Source organism: Mus musculus, chromosome 4, assembly GCF_000001635.26.
Source record: "Mus musculus strain C57BL/6J chromosome 4, GRCm38.p6 C57BL/6J".
In the NCBI taxonomy this organism is placed as follows: Eukaryota; Metazoa; Chordata; class Mammalia; order Rodentia; family Muridae; genus Mus; species Mus musculus.
Window position 1 is genome coordinate 128,102,699 of NC_000070.6, and position 20,153 is coordinate 128,122,851.

General features: G+C 46.2%; 1 protein-coding gene across 6 annotated transcripts in view; it reads left to right on the forward strand.

Moving 5' to 3' along the window:
• Positions 1 to 20,153, forward strand: part of Csmd2 (CUB and Sushi multiple domains 2) — a 581,156-nt gene that overhangs the window by 116,194 nt on the left and 444,809 nt on the right. For all 6 annotated transcript variants that reach the window (XR_001784158.2, XR_001784159.2, XR_001784160.2 and 3 more), the window contains exon 3: positions 10,953 to 11,065. Coding sequence is in view for 2 of the 6 variants with exons in the window: in XM_011240560.3 (XP_011238862.1) it covers positions 10,953 to 11,065 (113 nt within the window). In the remaining 4 variants the exon portion in view is untranslated. The remainder of the gene's footprint in view (positions 1 to 10,952; positions 11,066 to 20,153) is intronic.

The window sequence follows — 20,153 nt, forward strand, 5'->3', positions numbered from 1 at the left end:
TAGAGTCTATACGGCTGATCCCAGCAACAACAGAACTGGGCTTCCCCACCTCCATTTTAACATGCGCCTCTACTAACTGTGGCTTCTGCTCCTGAAGGACCCTCGTGTCTTTAACTTTGGATAAAAGTTTAGAAAGACCTCAAGTCTGACCTTCTCTTGCCAACAGGCAACATGATGGCTCCTCTGGCCTCGAAGGGAATGGGCCAGTAGAGGAAGAAGGAAAAGGATGCCTTATGTCTCCAAATAACCAAGCCTGAACTCTCCCAGTGCCAGCGTCAGTGTCTTTGAGTGTTCATGCTAGAATTATCTACCAACCTGAGGAAGCAGCAGAGAGCTGGGAAATACCCGATTAGAGGAAATGCCGAGGAAACTGTAGCTCTGAATATTGCAAGTGATAAAACTGTAATTGTTTGTTGACAGTATACATTAGCTATTCTCAGCTTGTGTCAATATAGTACCAATGAGCTAGGGTCTAGGAATCTGTAAGTGACAGCACAGAAGCATCGTGGAACTAACTTGGAGACCAAGATCCAGTGTCTACACAGTAGAGGAATGTCAAAGACATCTGCACGAGATGAGCCCTAGGCATCTGGAAGTTCACCCATGGCATTGGTTACTTTTCTCATTGCGGTAGACAGACAGCACTAAACAGAAGAAACTCAGAGGAGGGCGGATTTCCTGGTTTTAAGTGTACTGTCCATCATAATGACAAAGGTGTAAAGGGTCTATGGCAGCAAGAGAGCATGGCTGAACTCTTCACACCTTGCTAGGTCAGAAAGCAGCAAGAAGCACCAGAAGTGGGGCTTGGCTTAAATCTACAAGGCTTGGTCCCAGTAGCCTGTGGTTACCATCTGTGCCTCATGCCCTGAGATGTCCAATAACCTCCCAAGGGAATGTATCAGTTAGGGACCAAGGTTCATATACCCGTGAGGACACTTCATATCGATTTGTAACAACTGTAATACTGTGTGTCATTAAGAGAAGAGTCTCATTATCTGTCACTGAAGGAGAAGGCTCTACCCAGGCTAAGTCTGAGAAATGGAACCACCAGCAGCATTCTGATAGACCTGGATGAGGGGTCAGCGGTGGCTGCTGGGAACTGGGCTGATTGAATAGGTTACAAGGGTCATAAGGGTAGGGTTGTGTGATCAGAGCCAGTTAGTGCCCGAGCCTCATTGGAGGTGAGGATCCAGTGGAGATCTGTCACTGGCAGAGGCCACCACTACGGGTGAGGCAGAGTTTCTGGTACATAGGAAAATTCACAAGCAACTAATGTCTAAGTGAGTGGAGATCTGTGGCTTTGGCTGTGGTTATGGGGTCAGTCCATCTCCAGTTAGAGCCCTGATGGTGCTGCAGGGGAGGGAGCCTCATGGCCTGACAAAGTTTATCTGCAAGCTCAAGGTCCAATCCAGGGATGCTAATTTGAGGTCAGAGCCAATGCAAATCTCAGTTATACCATGAACCACGTAATATTTTTTTAGCTTTTGATTTTGAAATAATCACTGTGCTGGTTGGTATTTACTATTAACTAGTCATAACCTACAATCCACTGGGAAATGAGCCTCTATATTGGATTGACTGAGGTGGGAAGACCTGTCCACTGTGGGTGGCACCATTCCTTAGGCTGAGGTCCTGGCCTGAATAAAAAGGAGATAGTGGGCTAAGCACTCACCCAATGCTCTCTGCTCCTGCTTTTGGGTGTGATGTGACAAGCTGTTTCAAGCTCTGTTGTCTTGACTCCCTGCCATGAGGAACTCTGTGTTGGAACTGTGAGCCAGAATAAACCTTTCTCCCATAAGATGCTCTTGTTGAGGTGTTTTACCCAAGCACATTAACATAATGATGGACCCTTAGGAACTTGGCAAAAAATCGTACAGAGAGGTCCTGATTACTTTTCTCTCAGACTTCTTCATCGCTTACATCTTATATGACTGGGGCGCAGTGAAAACCAGGAGTCTAATATTCATGCCACAGGCGTCTATACTTCTGCAGCAGGCCAGTGTACGGATAGCTTAGCAACCCCTGACCCTATTGGCTTAAACTGCAAACTCATTTCCAAGCAATCCACTTAGCAGCCCGGGATGCCACCTGCATTGAGCTGTACGCACCCAGTCACCACACAACCAGGCCATTCCATTATGTTAGCTCTTCGTCCACCCCTAGCAACTGTTCCTTTGTGGCCAAACATATCTTGAAACTAAGGGGGAGTGAGCTGATCCAGGCTAGACTGGTTTGGGGGTGCATGCACAGTAAGGGAAACTGTGTTCTCTGAGTGGATTTTTGGGATGTTCCCTGTTTGTCGCCTTATAGCAAGCATATGATTAAACAGATGCATCATGGGAAATCCGTAAACAATGAGCAGCTACTTATATAATCCAAGTTTGCCAATCAAAACAGGATCCCACCTATATCTCACTCTTAGCAACAAACCCTTATCCTCCTAGATGCACAACGTTCTCAAGTGGCACCCAGATCCTCATAATTCTCACTCAGAGCCCACCACTCTCTTGCAGCCTGTCTGCTCCATACCTCCACTTTGCTTCTGAGCAAACCCTCTTCCCACCTTGCTCTGTGTTTGTATGTTCTTTTAGCAACATGCTCAGAACCTGGGAAGACTGGTCCAGACAGAACCCACCAGCATCGCTTCTATGTTATTTTTTATGACAATAGGTTCTGTAACCCAGACATGGTCCCACGCCATAGCATTGTTCCATCACACAAAAGTTGCCCACTACTTTCAGGGTCTCCCCATTCTCTTCCCCCCACCACCTCTAACCAACTCACCCGTGTTTCCACCCCACTATTTTGGTCATTTAAAGAATGCTGTACAGAGCCCACACTTACATTGTACTTCTGTAATCTCAGCACTTGGAGGGCAGAGGCAGGCAAATCGTAAGTTCAAGGCCAGATTTGGTTATATAGAGTTTGAGATCAGCTTGGGTACATGAGACCCAGACACCATGAATTGGGGCCACTGGGGGAGGGGAGTGAGGGCAGGATCTAGGGATCAGAGCCTGTTAGATTTCCCCTCCCACAAGTGAGTGCTGATAAAAATGGACTCTCACATTCATAGTCTTTTGGGGGGCACTTCCTTTTCCACGCAGCCTGATGCAGTGGAGAGGTGCCCACTGTGCTCCTGCTCTCAGACTCTCATTTCTTTCTGTTGTTGCAGAGCATTCTGTGGGGTCACGCTGCAATCTGCTTAACCAGGTCTCCATTACTGCAGGGCATTAGGGCTGTTTCCAGAATTGACCCATTATGAACAAAGCTCCTTGGTGGACACGCACACACAGGGTCTTGTGTGGACAGAAGCTCACATCTCCAAGGGAAGTGTCCAGGGGTGCAATTGCTGCTGCATTGCGTAATTAGTGTTTGGGAGGGTTTTCTTTATAAGGCACTGCTGAGCTCTTTTCAGAGTCACTGTATGCTTTTATATTTCCATCAGCAGTCCTTCCACGCCGTCACCAGTATCACATAAGCTGTGGCCTCATCTTAGTAGTGTGAATACATAGCATTCACATCTCACTGGTTTTTTTTAATTTTTTTTTTGAGAATTTCATATGTGAATATTGTATTTATATTGTTTCTACCTTTCCCCTCCCCCTGCTCTAAGCCTTCATGTGTTCCCCATCTCCCCTTCAAATTCATGACTGCCTGTTCTTCAATTATACATATATGCATATGCATATGTATATGTATATATTTATGCCCATACATATAACTTGAGTCCACTTAGTGTTGCTCATATGTGCATGCATTTAGAGCTGACCACATGGACTTGGGTAACCTCTCAGAAAACACATCCCTGGAGAAAAACTGATTCACCGTCTCTTAGCAGCCATTGATTGCCTCCAGCTCTTCATCTAGGAGTGAGACCTTGTGAAATTTCTCTCTTCCACGTTGACACGATGACGTCTTATGCAGGGCGCTCTCGGGCAGTCATAGCACTGAGATTTCCTGGGGGCAGCTTTCCAGTCTAGTGTAGAAGATACGGTCACAGCAAGTGTCCCACAGTCCTACTGTCCACTCTTTGGAGAGTGGCCCTAAGTCGCAGGTTTGGGGGTCGTGTTGTAGAGTTGTAGGTTTGGGGTTGGGCACCTGACAGTCATTTGTTGGTCTGCATTGAGACCAGTTGCAGATCTCTGTAACAGTCACCGTCTGCTGCAGAATGAATTTTCTCTGACAAGGTGTGAGAGCTACACTTACCTGTGGGTATAACAAAGCCATGTAGAGTAATAAACTTTGGGATCAGACTGGTGTAGGAAATCAGAGTAGCCGGTTCTCTCGTCTTGTGTCTTAATTTTGCATTTTCATAAATTGCCAAGGAATTCGTCATCTATTCATTCTTATTTGCCGTCTGTGTGTCCTTTTTGGTAAATGAATCTTCCTTTCTTTTGCCGATTTTCTACTTCAGTTGCTCTGTCTTTACCTTTCTTTGAATCTTAGGGAAAAGCATTCAGTCTTTCACTAGTAAATGACATTAACTGGGGATGTTATAAATGGTTTCTACAAAGTTGAAAAAGGTTTCTATTTGTAGCTTCTGAAAGTATGTGTGTATGCATATCTATGCATGTATATGGTGCATATATATGTGTGTGTGTGTGTGTGTGTATATGTATATATGTGTGTGTGTATATGTATATATATATATCAAACATAGGTCATAAATATAGATGTTGAATTTATTCAAATGCTTTTTTTTGCATCCATTGATGCATTTTTTTTTGCTTTTACCCTGTCAATATGGTCGTGCTACTGATGTGTTTTCAAATACTGAGGCAGCCTTGCCTTCTTAGAGTGACCCCACTTTGGTCATGGTGCCTAATTACTCTTACAGTTGAGTTTGCTTAGGATTTGGGGACTAATGTGCATATGCAATGTCGTAGGTCTTTGGTTTTCATTATTTATCCTGTCTTTGCTGCCATGGTAACACTGGCCTTACTTAGGAGTGTGGAAGGGGTTTTCTCCTTTAGATTGTTGGGAAGAGATTGTGCCTAGTAGAGTTGGGGTTCATTTGTCTTGATCCAGTTAGTAGAATTCTCTAGTGACTCTAGTACTGGATATTTCTTTTTGAGAGATTTTTCTTTTTAAAAGAGGCTTATTTTATTTTTATTTAATGTACATGTGTATCTGTGTGAGTGTATGCCATGTATCTGAGGGAGATTCTAGAGGTCAGAAGAGAGGGTTGAATCCTTTGGAGCTGAAATTGCAAGCAAATGTGAGTCTCCTAAAGTTGGTGCTAGAATCTTCTGGAAGGGCAATACAGCTGTTCACCACTGAGCTGTCTCTCCAGCCCTCCGCCTTAGTGAGTTTTAAGGTTACCAGGTCAGTTTGCATAATCATTGTAAGGTTAATCAAATTGGCAAAGGTATGGAAATGTATGCCTTTTAGGAAACCCATCGTTTTCCCTCCATTTGTGGAGAGTGTGTCTTCTGCAGTCAAGACTCTTACTTTCATAACTGCAAGACTGGATTTCCTTAACCCTGCCAATCTAATAAATGAATTGTGAATTTCTAAGTTTGATTTTCATAGCTTTTTTTTTTCTGCTTTAAAAATGTGCGGGGGTCTGCAACCCTATAGGTGGAACAACAATATGAACTAACCAGTACCCCCCCAGAGTCGTGTCTCTAGCTGCGTATGTATCAGAAGATGGCCTAGTCAGCCATCATTGGAGAGAGGCCCATTGGTCTTGCAAACTTTATATGCCTCAGACCAGGGGAACGCCAGGGCCAAGAAGTGGGAGTGGGTGGGTAGGGGAGTGGGGGGAGGATATGGTGGACTTTTGGGATAGCATTGGAAATGTAAATGAAGAAAATACCTAATTAAAAAATTTTAAATGTGTGTATGTGTGCAATGCTTGAGAGTAAAGTTCCACATGTATGTGTGAACATGTTCGTGTGGAGGACGAGAGGGTTTGGGGTGTCATTCCTCGGTTGCCAGCCAGTATTTACTCATTCACTCATTAATTTCTTATGTGCTTGTGAGGTATATGTGCTTGTGAGGTATATGTGCTTGTGAGGTATATGTGCTTGTGAGGTATATGTGCTTGTGAGGTATATGTGCTTATGAGGTATATGTGTTTGTGAGGTATATGTGCTTGTGAGGTATATGTGTTTGTGAGGTATATGTTCTTGTGAGGTATATGTTCTTGTGAGGTATATGTGCTTGTGAGATATATGTGCTTGTGAGGTATATGTGTTTATGGGGTATATGTGCTTGTGAGGCATATGTGCTTGTGAGGTATATGTGTTTGTGAGGTATATGTTCTTGTGAGGTATATGTGCTTGTGAGGTATATGTGCTTGTGAGGTATATGTGTTTGTGAGGTATATGTTCTTGTGAGGTATATGTTCTTGTGAGTTATATGTGCTTGTGAGGTATATGTGTTTATGGGGTATATGTGCTTATGAGGTATGTGTGTTTATGGGGTATATGTGCTTGTGTACTGGAAGTATGTGTGTGCACATGTGGATGTGCGTGCTCATGCTCAGGCATGCAGAGGCCAGAGGTTGATACCCTTTTACATTTAAAAAAAAATTTTTTTTTAAATTATACTCTTTTATTTCATGTATGGTGGTGTTTTGCCTGCATGTGTGTCTCTACACCTGGCACAGAAGAGAGTGTCACATTCCCTGAAATTGGAGTTATAGACAATTGGTTGTGAGCCACCATGTGTATGTTGGGAATTGAACCTGAGTTCTTTCTAAGAGCACCCAATGTTCTTCACCAATGTTCTTCATTACTGAGCACCTCTCCAGCCTCTTGACGTTATTGTACAGATAGGGTCTCACTGAACCTGGAACTCACTGATTGGCTGGACTGGCTGGCCAGAAAACCCCCTAGATCTCTTGCCTCTGCCTCCTAACACTGGAATTATAGACACACCTAGTTGTGTCCAGCTTTTACATGGTGCTGGGGAACTGCATCCAGGTCCTCAAACATGTGCACCAAGCAGTTTCTCCACTGACCCATCTCCCGAGCTCTTCCGCCCCTACATCTTTCTGAAACAAGGTCTCTCAGTGGCCCAGGGTTCACTAAGTAGACTAGGATGGCTGGCCAGTGAGCTCCAGGGATTCATCTGTCTCTTCCTCCCCATTGCTGGGATTATAAGCACGTACCAGCTGTGCCCAGCCTCTCTCCCCTTTCAACATGGGATCTGAAGATAGAACTCAGGATGCTTGTGCATTGTAGACCCATGCATTACCTCTCTAGCTGTCTCCCCAGTCCCAGGTTTTCCTATTTTGATCATCCTTCAGGGTCCATGTGTCTGTCCTTGACCTTGTCTTCTGGTTTACAAGCACTCCTTTGGCCACGTACGGTTTGTGTCATCTTCCAGTTTATGTGTTCTCTTTATCCTTTTACCATTATTGTGTGTGTGTGTGTGTGTGTGTGTGTGTGTGTGTGTGTAGTTCAACCAGTGGATATTTAAGGCCTCTGGGGTACCATGCAGTATCTGCAGTTGATCAGTTTCAAGAGATAGACACCTACGTAAGACTAGCTTGAGACAAAACAGAAAGAAAGAGAAGTGAGACTTATGTCATTGGGCACTGAGGAGCACTCTCTCCGAGCATCTGGAACACAGGTCTTTGTCTTCTGTGCCACTGTTCAGCTCTGTTTATACTTGTATGGTGATAACATTCGCTCAGCTAAGGTATAAAGACTCCTGGCACTCCAGAGCTTACACTTCACTTCATTGATTTAAGGTCCAAAAAATGAAAGGCTTTCAGAGTCTATGGCTCATACCAAATGAAAGGACTCAAGGTTGTCACACTAGGGTGATGTCAGCTCTACCTTCCTCTCCACATCTTGAGGTCCTCCATGAAAGTGAGAGATGGTGTACCATGGTAGGTCATCCACCCATCTCTGCAGTTGGTGGGAAGCTAAGTACAAATCAGAATTCCATGCTGTGGATGGCTCCCTGGGACAGTGAAGGACAGGAAGAAACAAAACAAGTTCTCTAAGCTAGTCCTTCCAAGAAGAGCCTTCCTCCTCATGATGGGCTTCCAATATAAGCCCTCATGATGGGCTCATACTATAGGTGGCAAAAAGACTCTGTGTGTGCATGTACGTGTATGTATGTGTGTATGTGTGCATGCATACAAAGTTGTATGTGCATGTATGTGCATATATGTGTGTGCGTATGTGTGTGAGTATGCATGTGTATACACATGTTGACATGTATGTATTTGTGTTCATGTGTGCATTTGTGTAATTTGTGTGTGCATGTATGTGTGCACTTGTGTGTGCATGTGTGTTGGGAATGTGAATATGGAGTGAGGTATGCAAATGTGTACATGTATGTGTGTGCATGTATGCATTTCTGTGTGCGTGTACACATTTGTGTGTGCATGTGTGTTGGGAATGTGAATATGAAGTGAGGCAGGAATGCTTTGTTGGATGTCTTTATGCTTGAAGAGATACATTGAAATATTTTTTCTCACCCATAATCACCTTTTCTTCCCATGCTATTAGTTTATTTTGAGTTAATACTGGTCTTACAAGATTAGGGTGGTGGGAGGTTTAAGAGTTTCATCCAGCATGGGGCTTTTCACAGTTGGTATTGTGCTTTAACTTGTGGGAGCCCAAAGCTCTTCATGGCATACTTTACCTGTCAAGATGGGACATACCAATGGGAAGTCTTGAGCGATCTGAGTCTCTACAGATAGCCCAGGCTACCTCAAAAAATGAGGATAAAGGTTAACATTGAATTCTCTCCCAGTGCCTTCGTGGGGATGAGAGGAGGTAGGGTGAGCCTCAAAAAGTGGATGAAGGGCAACGATGAACGAGAGACTGAGCAATTTCACACCACCTGGGGACAGTTAGGTCTCTGGTGGGAGCTGTCATACCTGGATGTCCAATGGCGGGAAAACGTGTCCTGAATGTGTCCCCTGAGGCCCAGTACTCATAGATAAATAGATTATGTATGTATGTATGTATGTATGTATGTATACACATATATATGTGTGTATATACACACACACATACATACAACACATACACACTTACACATATATGTAGACCAGGGTGACTCTGAATGTATGATTCTCCTGTCTCAGCTCCTGAGTGCTAGGAATTGTAAGGCAAGTACCACTATGTGTGTCCACTGTCATATTTTCAGCCTTAGAAGACTTTTTAAATGACTCAATGCTAAGGATATATCATCTGAGGCTCAACTCTGCCTTTGTTTTTTACCTTAGTATTTTTCCCATGTAGATTGAAAACAGCACTCCTTCCCATTAAAAGCACACCCAGCACGATGCCATTCATGTGATGCTATTTCATGGAATTATGGTCTCACCTGGTGATCCCCGCATCTCTTTGTATGTCAACTGTCAAGAAAGATGACTGTTAGATTGTATTTGGCCCTTTATCTTTTCTGCTTTCTTTTTATATTAATAAGCACTTATTCCTATAAAATGGTAGGCATTCCTTTTAAGAATAAGCAACCATCAGAGACATCCACACCCTGCTCCAGGAGTCAGGTGAATTTTTCTCAGTATGTGAACAGTCTTGTCTGAGGGCAGCTGTCAGTTGGAAATCCATCATGGATTCCACTCAAGCCTTCAAAGGACCTCAGCCAAAAGGGGAAAAACTAGGAGATGAAATCAAAGTAGGGGGCTGGTGAGATGGCTCAGTGGGTAAGAGCACCCGACTGTTCTTCCAAAGGTCCAGAGTTCAAATCCCAGCAACCACATGGTGGCTTACAACCATCCATAACAAGATCTGACTCCCTCTTCTGGTGTGTCTGAAGACAGCTACAGTGTACTTACATATAATAAAAAATAAATCTTTAAAAAAAAAAAAAAAAGAAACCAAAGTAGGAAGAAAAAACCCCAGCAGCCCAGGAGGCACGCTTCCTACTCGGGGACCAGGCTATGGCTTTGAGGAGTTGCCCCTCCATTTTTTCTCTGTGTGTCAGAAGACACTATTTCCTGCCCTTCTGTTGGGGCTCACTTTGCCCTTGAAGTTTTCCCCTATGCCTCCAATTTGGGTTTCTTTCCCATTTCTCTCACTGTTAGTCAGCGTCTTGTTCCTGTGATGATGTGTCTAAAACACTCAAAGGAAACAGATTTTTTTCTCTCTCTTTTGCTCACAGTTTTGGACATTTTAGTCCATGGACAGTTGTGTTCCTGTTGATTTGGGGCTGGCAGTGGGGCTGCATATTGTGGCTGTAACAAAGCTGTTCATCTTAGGACAGGCGGGAAGCAGAAAGAGAGGAAGAGTTATGGATCAATGGTAGAGTGTTTACCTAACGTATGAGGCCACGGGGCTGATGGGGTGGGGACAGAGTCTTAACATCCCTCTTCAAAAAAACACAAACAGTGACCTAATTTACTTCCACCTCTGTCTTAGTTAGGGTTTCTATTGCTGCGATGAAACACCAAGACGAAAAAGCAAGTTGGGGAGAAAAGAGTTTATTTGTCTTGCACCACCACATTGCTGCTCATCATCAAAGGAAGTCAGGATAGGAACGCCAACAGGGGAGGAATCTGGAGGCAGGAGCTGATGCAGAGGCCATGGAGGGGTGCTGTTCACTGGGTTGTTTTGTTGGCTTGCTCTGTCTGCTTTCTTATAGAAGCCAGGACCACCAGCCCACAGATAGAACCACATACAACGGGCTGGTCCCTCCCCTATCAATCTCTAGTTAAGAAAATACTTCACAGTCGGATCTTATGGAGGCATTTCCTTAACTGAGGTCTCCTCATCTCAGATGACTCTAAATTGTGTGTCCTGTTGACATAAGACCAATCAGTACAACCTCCTGAAGGTTCTTGCACCTCCCAGTAACACCACCCTGAGGACCAAGGCTTCAACACACTGGCCGTATTCAAACCCAGACACTGCTTGTATTTAGATCCCGCCTGTGCATCTAGAAGGTACTGAATGAATCCTTAAGAGACTGCGGTTTCCCCATGAGGTCATTCTTCTCATTCAAACCTCTTTGTCTTCCAGGCTCACCGGCTTTCAGCTACCAGCCACCATAGTCAGTGCGGCCAGCACCTTGTCCCTGAGCCTCATCAGCGACTATGCAGTCAGTGCCCAGGGCTTCCGTGCCAGCTATGAAGGTAGGTGCCTCCCATTGCAACTGCGGGTATGCTGGGTGCTGCCATAGCCACAGGCAGGTCTGGGTCCTGTCTGCCCAGGACACTAGCTCTGCAGATTCGAGCCTGTGCCTGCCTAATGAGACCAGTTAATAACCAGCAAGCAACTCAGTTACTATCGCAGCCTCTCCCTCTCTTCCTGGAACTTACAGATTGCAGAGCACAGCTGCTCTAGTTTATCAAGAGGGCCTGGGGATGTCTTTTCTGCCCTGTTTAACTGGTTTTGGTGTGTGTTTAGGTTTTGAAGTCTGTTCTGCATTGGAGTTAGTTCTATGAGGTAGCTCAGATTGGCTTTGAAAATATGAGAGATGTAAAAGGTGAGTAAGAGAAAATAAACACCAGAGAGCTCAACCCAGCGATGGTAGAGTCCAGATCATGTTAGCGTGGGAAGAACTCTCCATTTTTCCTTAACAGTGCAGATTAGGGCTTCTTGGCTTGATCTGTACAGATGATTTCCACTTCTCTTGGTCTGTTTAGAGACAGTGTCAGAATTCAAATTAGCACTAATACCTTCAGATTATACACTATTATTATTATTAACTTTATTATGTTAGTTTAGAAGGTGGTTCTTGTACATCTCTGTCATTTCCTTGGGAAATTTACATCTCATTAATAGGTAATTAGGCTGCTCTTGGCTAAGACCTGCACTGCTATTTTGTGTCACGATCATTAATAGGCGTATTTTAAGACTGTTAATGATAATTAATAACACTGATGACATAACACCCCAATAAAGCATGCCAATTACTCCAAAGCTCCTTCCCTCGCCTTTAAAACCTCAGAGTGTAAGGGATGAGTTGCTGAATGAAGCTGTAGCAACATGGAAATTGATCCTACCCTTGTCTGGGAAGTCAGGAGTACCCCAACAGAGAGGGTGAGTTTTCACTACTTGTCCAGAGTGGCCCAGCTGGGGCGGGGACGGGGGTGCAGTTGATGTAGTAACTGGATCCATTGAGGACTTCTTAGAAGATCTTAGGACTACATGCCCCTGCAATGGCTCCCAACTGTCTTGCACATGCCTTTAACTGAGGGCCTCTGCCTTGACTCCAGCCACCTTAACTGAGGGCTCCTGGTCTGATTGTCGCACCTCAAGTAAGCCCCTAACCTTCACATTACCTGAATGCTCTTGACAAATACACACCTTTGTTGCCTTGCAACTGTGCGCCCCTGAGATGCATGTTTAAAACCATGCTCAGCTGCTACCCGTACCGTGTCTGGGAGCTCGGCCACCTTGGCTGGGCTTTTACCTGGTCTGCACCCAGGCAGCCTCTGTGCATCAGGCTCCTTCCTGAGAGAAGCCTCTTTGGAGGCTTCTTTTTATTTCCTTCATTAATATATACTCCATGTACAAAGGATTGCGTCTCACAAAGACATTTTCATAGGCATGTATCATGTACCTGCGCGTATTCATCTTCCAGTATCTTCCCTTTTACTGTTAGTCTCTTTCCTTCCAGATCATCCCCGTGAACTTCCATCCTGAGTGTGTGTGTGTGTGTGTGTGTGTGTGTGTGTGTAAAATCTAGATTCTACACATGACAGAAAGTGGAGTCTGGGGTATTTTGACATTCTAATCTCCAGCTGCACCCATTTATGTGTGTGTAACATGTGTATACAGCTACATATCAGTATTTGGTGTTCACGCATGTGTGTGCATGCATGTGCAGGTCAAAGGCCAGCCTTGGGTGATCTTTCTCAGGAGCTGTGTACCCTCTTTTTTGAGTCCACTGGCACATCGGGCACGCAAAATAGAACATAGGGTGGCCAGCCACAAAGCCCCAGAGAGCAACCTGACTTGACCTCTCCAGCTTTGGAATGAGAAGCACGCTCCCCATGCCCGGCTATGTGTAGGGGTGCTGATGTTGGTCTGGGGCTCAGCCAGGTCTTCATGCCTGCACGGCATGTACTTACCAAGTCACCTTTCCATCAAACCATCCGTTTCCATCGACGTCATTCACCTTTATGACCCAATAATCTCTATTGCGGATGTATGCCGCCTTTCTTGGTCATGCATGTATTCTTGGGCCTCTAGGCTGGTTCCACAGCTCGGATGTAGTAAACAGTGCTGCATTAAACACAAATGCTCAAGTGGCTCTGCGGCAGGCTGGCTTGGCCCTTTCGGCAGACTCGCCATGAGTGCCATAGCTGGGTCATATCGGGTCTGTACTTTTAGCTCTTTAGGGAGCTTCCATACTGAGCTTCACAGTGTTTGCCTGAGGGCACTGCATCTCACAAGCAGTGTATGAGGGCTTAGCTTTCCCTCCATTCCCACCAGCCTATTGTCTTAAGGTCCTGGGTATCACTCCCTCCACTGTGTGTAGCTTTGGAGAGATTGCATTTGGGTCCTTGAGTTAGTGACACAAAAGCTGGATTGAGAGTAACAGACACAGAGGTCCAAGCTTGACCCGATGTCCTCATGGTGTCCCCATTCATCACTCCTTCTGAGTGTCTATGGAAGCCCAGACCCTCATAAAACCTTATGAAACACCTGCACCATTGACCCTTGGCACACTACTCTATCCCATACATGTTTGTTTGTCGGGGGGGGGGGGTCCCAGGTACTTTCACAATCATGCTATGACTCCCAGATTCTAGAGGAGCACTCCTTCCAGCCTGGGAAGCCCGCACCATCAGTGCTTGCTCATGCTCTCCAGCCTAGTATCACCTGCTCCATTTCCAAACGGCATCAGGGCACTGTTCTCAGTGGCTCCTCTTGGCGGGCATCCAAGCTGCCTGTGGGCTATCAAAGCAAGTCTGATCCTCCTGCACCCCACCCCCGCACCCTCTTCCCCCAGGGTGTGGAAAGCAAAGATAAGGAACAGAACTGCAGCTGGGATTTGAGAGGAAGGTGAAGGTAGGTGAAGTGTCAGCCGCCACTTCAAGGCAGAGATCAAATGGCGCTGCTCCTCAATCTCTTAGAGGAGAAGGGTGCTCCGTGTATAATCCTCTGGGACAGGAGTGTGGGCGGAGTGTGGACCAGAGGGAAAGGGATCAGTGGGTATTAAGCACTGACTGTATGCCAGGATCAGTGTGTATTAAGCACTGACTGTATGCCAGGCACTTTACATACATTTTCCCCTTTAATCTCCCACGACAATGTTGCAGCCAGGCTTGGCTATCTCCATCTTACAGATGTAACCAGCTAAGCCAAGACAGGGTGAGGATGGGCGCGGGGGCAGCTTAAGGGGACTTGATGGCCAAGGGTTTTAATGACACTCTTCTGTCACAAAAATCTTACACGTTGAGTCCTGAAAAACTCTTTGAGTAAAGGAGAAGCTAAAGCCTGTGTCTCAGGTAAGAGGATTGGGGCTAAGACAGATAGACAGACAGGAGGACACACAAAGGCTGCCATGGATTCAGTGTCCCTCCTGGATGACCTGAGCCACCCCAGAGAGTCATCAAAGGGACTCTAGAGTACAGTGAGGGTCACCAGAAAAATTAAAATTGATACCACACGCTGAAATAATTGTCCATGTTGGTATATTCTAGGGTTTTTGAACTAAAACCTTGTGTGTATTCATGTGTGTGAAGGTGCACACATGCGTGGATGCAGTTGCATATGGCAGCCGGAAGGCACATGTTCCTTCGGGAGCCATTCACCTTGTTTTATGAAGGGGAGTCTCTCACCGCTCAGGATTATCACCAGTCCAGGTCCTTTCATGATCATACCATGATTCCCAGATTCTAGAGCACCACCCCCTTCCAGCCTGGGAGGCTCCCACCATCAGGGCTCTCTCATGTTCTCCAGCCTCTGGCTGCCTAGAGAGCTCCACGGAACCACCAATCCACCATCTCTGCCTTCACAGCCCTGGCATTCAAAGCGTGTGCCACCACCCCTGCCTTTTTGTTTTTAACCAGAATTCTAGGGATCAAACTCAGATCTTTATGTTTACAAAGTAAGTATTCTCCAACCGAGTCAGACTTCCCACTCCTAGACCAAAAAAAAAAAAAAAAAAATTTATTTTTCCATCTAAAATTCAATTTTTATTTAACAGTCCGTATTTTATCTCGCTTCATCTAGACCCTTCATTTCCAGCCCCAGATCTGAACGTGATCCCCAGGAATCCTCCTTCCGTCCTCCCTGTCCTCCTTCCGGCTCTGCCCCTGTTCTGCTCTGCCCGTGTCCAGGTCCAGCTCCCCTGGGTCATTCCAGCAGTGTTGACACCACTTCCCACGCAGACGCACACAGGTGATCGTCTGTGGATGCGATTCTGTAATCTGGCTAATGAGGTTAGCCTGTTCATAAAAGGCAGCCCCTCCCTCCTCCGTTCTCCCTAATGTCCATTAGAAAGGGAGCCACGAGGGTTTGCACACGCCACTATTGTTAACCAGTCATCTCCTGCCCACATTTAGACGAAGAGCACCCGTGTTTACTCAACTTAAGGCCTCATCTAATTATCTTAAGATAAATTCCTGGAAGGCCAATTGCTCAGCCAAAGAGGCTGCAGACTTTCCATTCCGATGCCCAGTTTCAGAGCACTCTCGGAAAGATTAGACCCACGCACGCTTGCAGCAGCAGGGCCTGTTCGGCTCAGGCCCACTTCCCCCTCACCCTGCCTACCCTGAGTGCTAGTGAGGTTTAAATCAGTTTCATTGATTCAAATGGGCGGAAAAATGAAATCTCATTTGCGGTGACAATTTGCATCTCTTTGATGATGGGGAAGGTGGAACACCTGTCAGCACTTACTGGCCATTTGTGGATCATTTGCTAAATTGTCTGTCCCAGTTTTTGCTTACCTCTCCATTGGGGCTGTTAGTATGTTTCTTATCTCCTTTGCATATTAAGGATATTAATGTGGTGGCTTCCCTTTTGATGTGTAGCAGTTTTAATTTATATGTCACTAATTTAAAATTTTAATTAAGGAAAAAAAAAAACCAAACCTCATTTTTTTTTTTTAATTTTGGTGACATCTATTTTGGGTGCTGTGCACAGAAAGACCTTTTCCATGCCAAGATCAGATAAAATGTTCACGGAAAAGTTTGTCTTATTGTATGTGTATGCATAAGCATACACACACACACACACACACACACACACACACACACATGTGCGCATGCTCGAGGGCATGAGTATGTAGGTGCACATGTACACACCCAAAGATTAACCCTGAGTATTCTTCCTCAGTATCTGCCTTATTGGTTTTGGAGACGGAGTGTTTCACTAGCATGAGATAGTTTGGCCAGCCAGTGTGAGCTCCAAGGGTCCTTCTGTTTAGCATCACCAGAGTTGGGATTCCAAGCACACATTAAAAATGCAGCTTTCTCCATGGGTTCTGGGGATCAAACTTTGGTCTTTGTACTTGGCCAACTGAGGCCACTTCCCAAGCCTTCGTTCTGAACTTCTGTATTACTTTTGCTTTTTATTTCATATTCCCCTGGAGATAAATGACTTTTGTCTTGGAGTCTGTGACTCCCTCCTTGTGTGACAGTGGTGGTCTCTGTGCCAGTCTCTGAAGCCTGGATCTTTCTGTGTCACCCAGAGCACCCTCCCCCAAGATGCCTCTGGCCTTGCTGCCCCCTAAATACCACTTCATTCTCCCACCTCAGGACTCACATTTCCCAGAATTCTCCACAAGGCTCTCAAGGATGACCTGAGGGCATCTGTGTCTCTTCTAAGCTGAGCACTGTGTGTGTGAGCACATCAGACATTTCAGCGAGGAACCAGGTGGGTGCGTTCCTGCTATCCCTGCACCCTGGGAGCTGAGGCAGGAGGATGTTCAAGTTTAAGGCTTGCCTGGACTACAGAGTGAATTCCAGGTCAGCCTGGGCAACTTAGCAAATAAAAAAAGATAAAGCACTCAGTAGTATAGCAAATGCCTAGGAAGTAGAAAGGCCCTGAGGCTCAATCCCTGGTAGGGCAGAAGGAGAGAAAGGCAGTTAGCCCCAAATCCAGGCTAGCTCAGCATGGCCCCTTTGCTTAAACCCCTGTAGACACTCTGATACTTGGGGATACAAGTCCCTCTGAGGACTGCGGCTGGGACAGTTAGATCTAGTCAACAGTGGCGATCCCCCAGAAGGCATTTCTTTGTTTAGGTCAGCGTAACTGGTCTTGGCTGCTCCCCATCCAAGTGCAGGGCAGGGGGGTGGGTGTAGACCTAAGGACCCAGACCTGTGCTACCCCATCTGTGACCTCCACCTGGAAGCTGGGAGGGTGAAGAACACTTAGCTTTGTAAGCTCTCCGGCAACCACATGGGAAAGGTGGCACCATGCGAGCTTTAAGAGCTTGGGCTTACATTTTTGGATACCTGGACTCCTATGCCTCCTGGCCCTTCACTTGGACAATGGATTCATTTCTCTGGATTACAGCCACATATGAGAGGAGTGTTTATTTAAAGGTATCTTTGCATGTATGTATGTATGTATGTATGTATGTATCTATGATATGTGTATATGTGGGTGTTCGCGTGTGTTTGCATGTGTGTGTGTGTTCATATGTGTGAGTGCAGGTGTATGGGTCAAGGTCAGGGGACAACCTCGGGTATTGGGCCTCACCGTCCACTTTGTTGAGACAATGTCTTTTTGACTGCTGTGTACACAAGGCTGTGCAGCCTCCAGGGTCCATCGTTTTCCCTTCTGTTTTCACCTCCCTTCTCCTGTAGGAGACTGGAATTACAGCTATCTACTGCAGCATCCACCTTTTGTGTGGGTTCTGGGAATCTGATCGAGGGTCACACTTGTGGGGCAGGCGCTTTACCTGCTGAGCCATCTCCCAAGCTTCACATAGAGCCGTCTAAGCTGAGGATCTGGAAGGCCTCAAAGTGCCAAATCTGTTAAGTACCAAACCCACGCTATGCACTGAAATTCCACACCTGGTGTCGTCGGACAGGTCACTGTCAAAGCTCAGATAGTCCAAAAATATTGCATACGATTAATAACCTTCAGACTCTGGGTATCAGGTTGCACATGGAGGTCCCCTCCTCATGGTGTCTTCTAGGTATACGGAAGTATTCCCAAACCTAAAAAACAACTAAAATTTGAAAACATTTTTTCACTCCAGACATTTTAGATAAAGAACACTTATCTTTGTAGAGCTACCATGATAGTTAAGGAAACACAATGGTCACAGAAGACAGGATCTGACACATTTGTCAGGTCTCAGTCACCGTCAGCGCACTGACTAAAGCCACCCTCATCCTGACCTAACCTTGGCTGACATTATCCAGGAGACAGAAGACTTATGCCAACATCACAGAACCCAGTCCCATCCTTACCCTGGTTTCCCACTCCAGAGGTTACATCAAACCCTTATCCAGCTGTTTTCATAAAGAAATCCTCAATCCAGCTGTTCTACTCTGAAAGCATGACTGTCTTCTCTGGAGAAGCAGCGGAGTGGTGTCGGCATCCAGGGCCTGTAGCCCAACCTGGAAGCTTGCCCACTGGCCCAGGATGTAGTCTGCTCCCTATTGTCTACAACCCTGGAGCCAGCGAGGTCAAGGCCAGCACAGAAGTGTCAATGGGGCATCTGTTTGCATTATTTGATGCTAGCTTTTGAGCTAAGGCTCTTACATCAATCCCTAGAAGTTTGGAGCTGTAGGGAGACAGGGAGGCAGACACACACACACACACCAACACAACCCTTTCTCATACAACTAGTCCATAAAGTTCACAGATGCTCTGTGGATCCCATAATACCACACTTCCCTTGAGAATCTGAGCCCAGAGGGGCTGACAGCAACTAGAACTTGTGGCAGATGGTCTAGCATTAATTGAGCTACTACTGTTTGCAGCCTTTGATTCTTCTCCTGGAATCTTAGTTTCATAGTCACATTGTGCAGTCCGCCCCTGGCCCCTCTGCATCCTCCCGAAGGGGTTGGATGAGGACAGAGTGCTGCTCCACAAGAGATCCCAGCAGGGTGTGTTTCTTCTCCTGCGGGGCGTGGGCTGGTCAGCTATGGCACCTCTACCTTTTGAAACTGGGATCTTTGGAGATGGCGGTCTTCTGAAAGTAAGGAAGGGGTTGGCATGTGCGTTTGGGTCTCCTGGAGATGGGGAGGTTGAAGGTGCTGTGATAGTGCTACTGAACTCATGAGAAAGCTAGGCTGCAGAGCTAGAGAGCCCAGGACATTAGAGCCCAAATCCCTCTACTTTACTTCCTTCCTGCAATTAGATAACCGATTTCCTTCCCCAGGGGCTCCCGTCTCTCAGACAATTTCCTGGTCCTGAAAGAGACTCCAGTTCTGGGGCATTATCCAGGTACCTTGAAATTGGGCTAATGGAGGCCATTTGGTATCGTATGGATATGCATTCTGAATATGCAATTTGGCTCCATTCAGGTCACTCTGGACTGGAGCAGCAGGACGCAGGCTCCCGAGGGGTGGAGGTGACCACTTCTTCAGCACAAGGAGGCCAGTGTGCACTTTTAAAGCTCCTGACTTCACTCCCCAGGGCTCTGCCTTGAGAGCCGAAACATTCCTTTTAATCAGAGCTTCAGATTAGCAAATTAATACACAAGAGATATGACCTTTGAGACAAATCGTGCGACACTTCTCCCCAGGTTGGGGGTTGGGATGGTTTTCTTAGCATGTTCTCCGTGAGCCCAAGGCAGTTCACCATGTGCTGTGCTGACCCCCGCTTGGTGTAGCTCTTGTGATACGGTGGTAGCCCTAGCCGCATCTTGGTCATGTCTATGTTGTTCTGTGAAGGGGTCAGAGGGGCTGGCGCTGAGGGCGGTCGCATATGCTGATGGTGGCATTGTGTGCCATGCTGGGCCCCTCCTCTCATCCATCCACTTAACAAGGCTTCCTGCCCCAGACAGCCTCCCAGGGGGCTTTGAGGTACACAGACGCAGAAGCAGCTCTTCTTTTTGTGCAGTGCTGGGAAACTGAGAAAACTGGGGTGGGTAAAGAATGGGGACCCCAGACTTAGCTAGATGTGGCTCACAGACTTCCCCCTTAACCACAGGAGACAGCTGAGTCTCTTGCACACAGCGTATTTGCAGAGCAGAGGTGATAAAGCCCTTTTCTGTGGGGGTGTAATAAGAATTCACAATTGATGCATGAGTGCAAAGTCACCACTCAGAAAGTACCACGTTGGAGAACCTGCACCCATACCTGA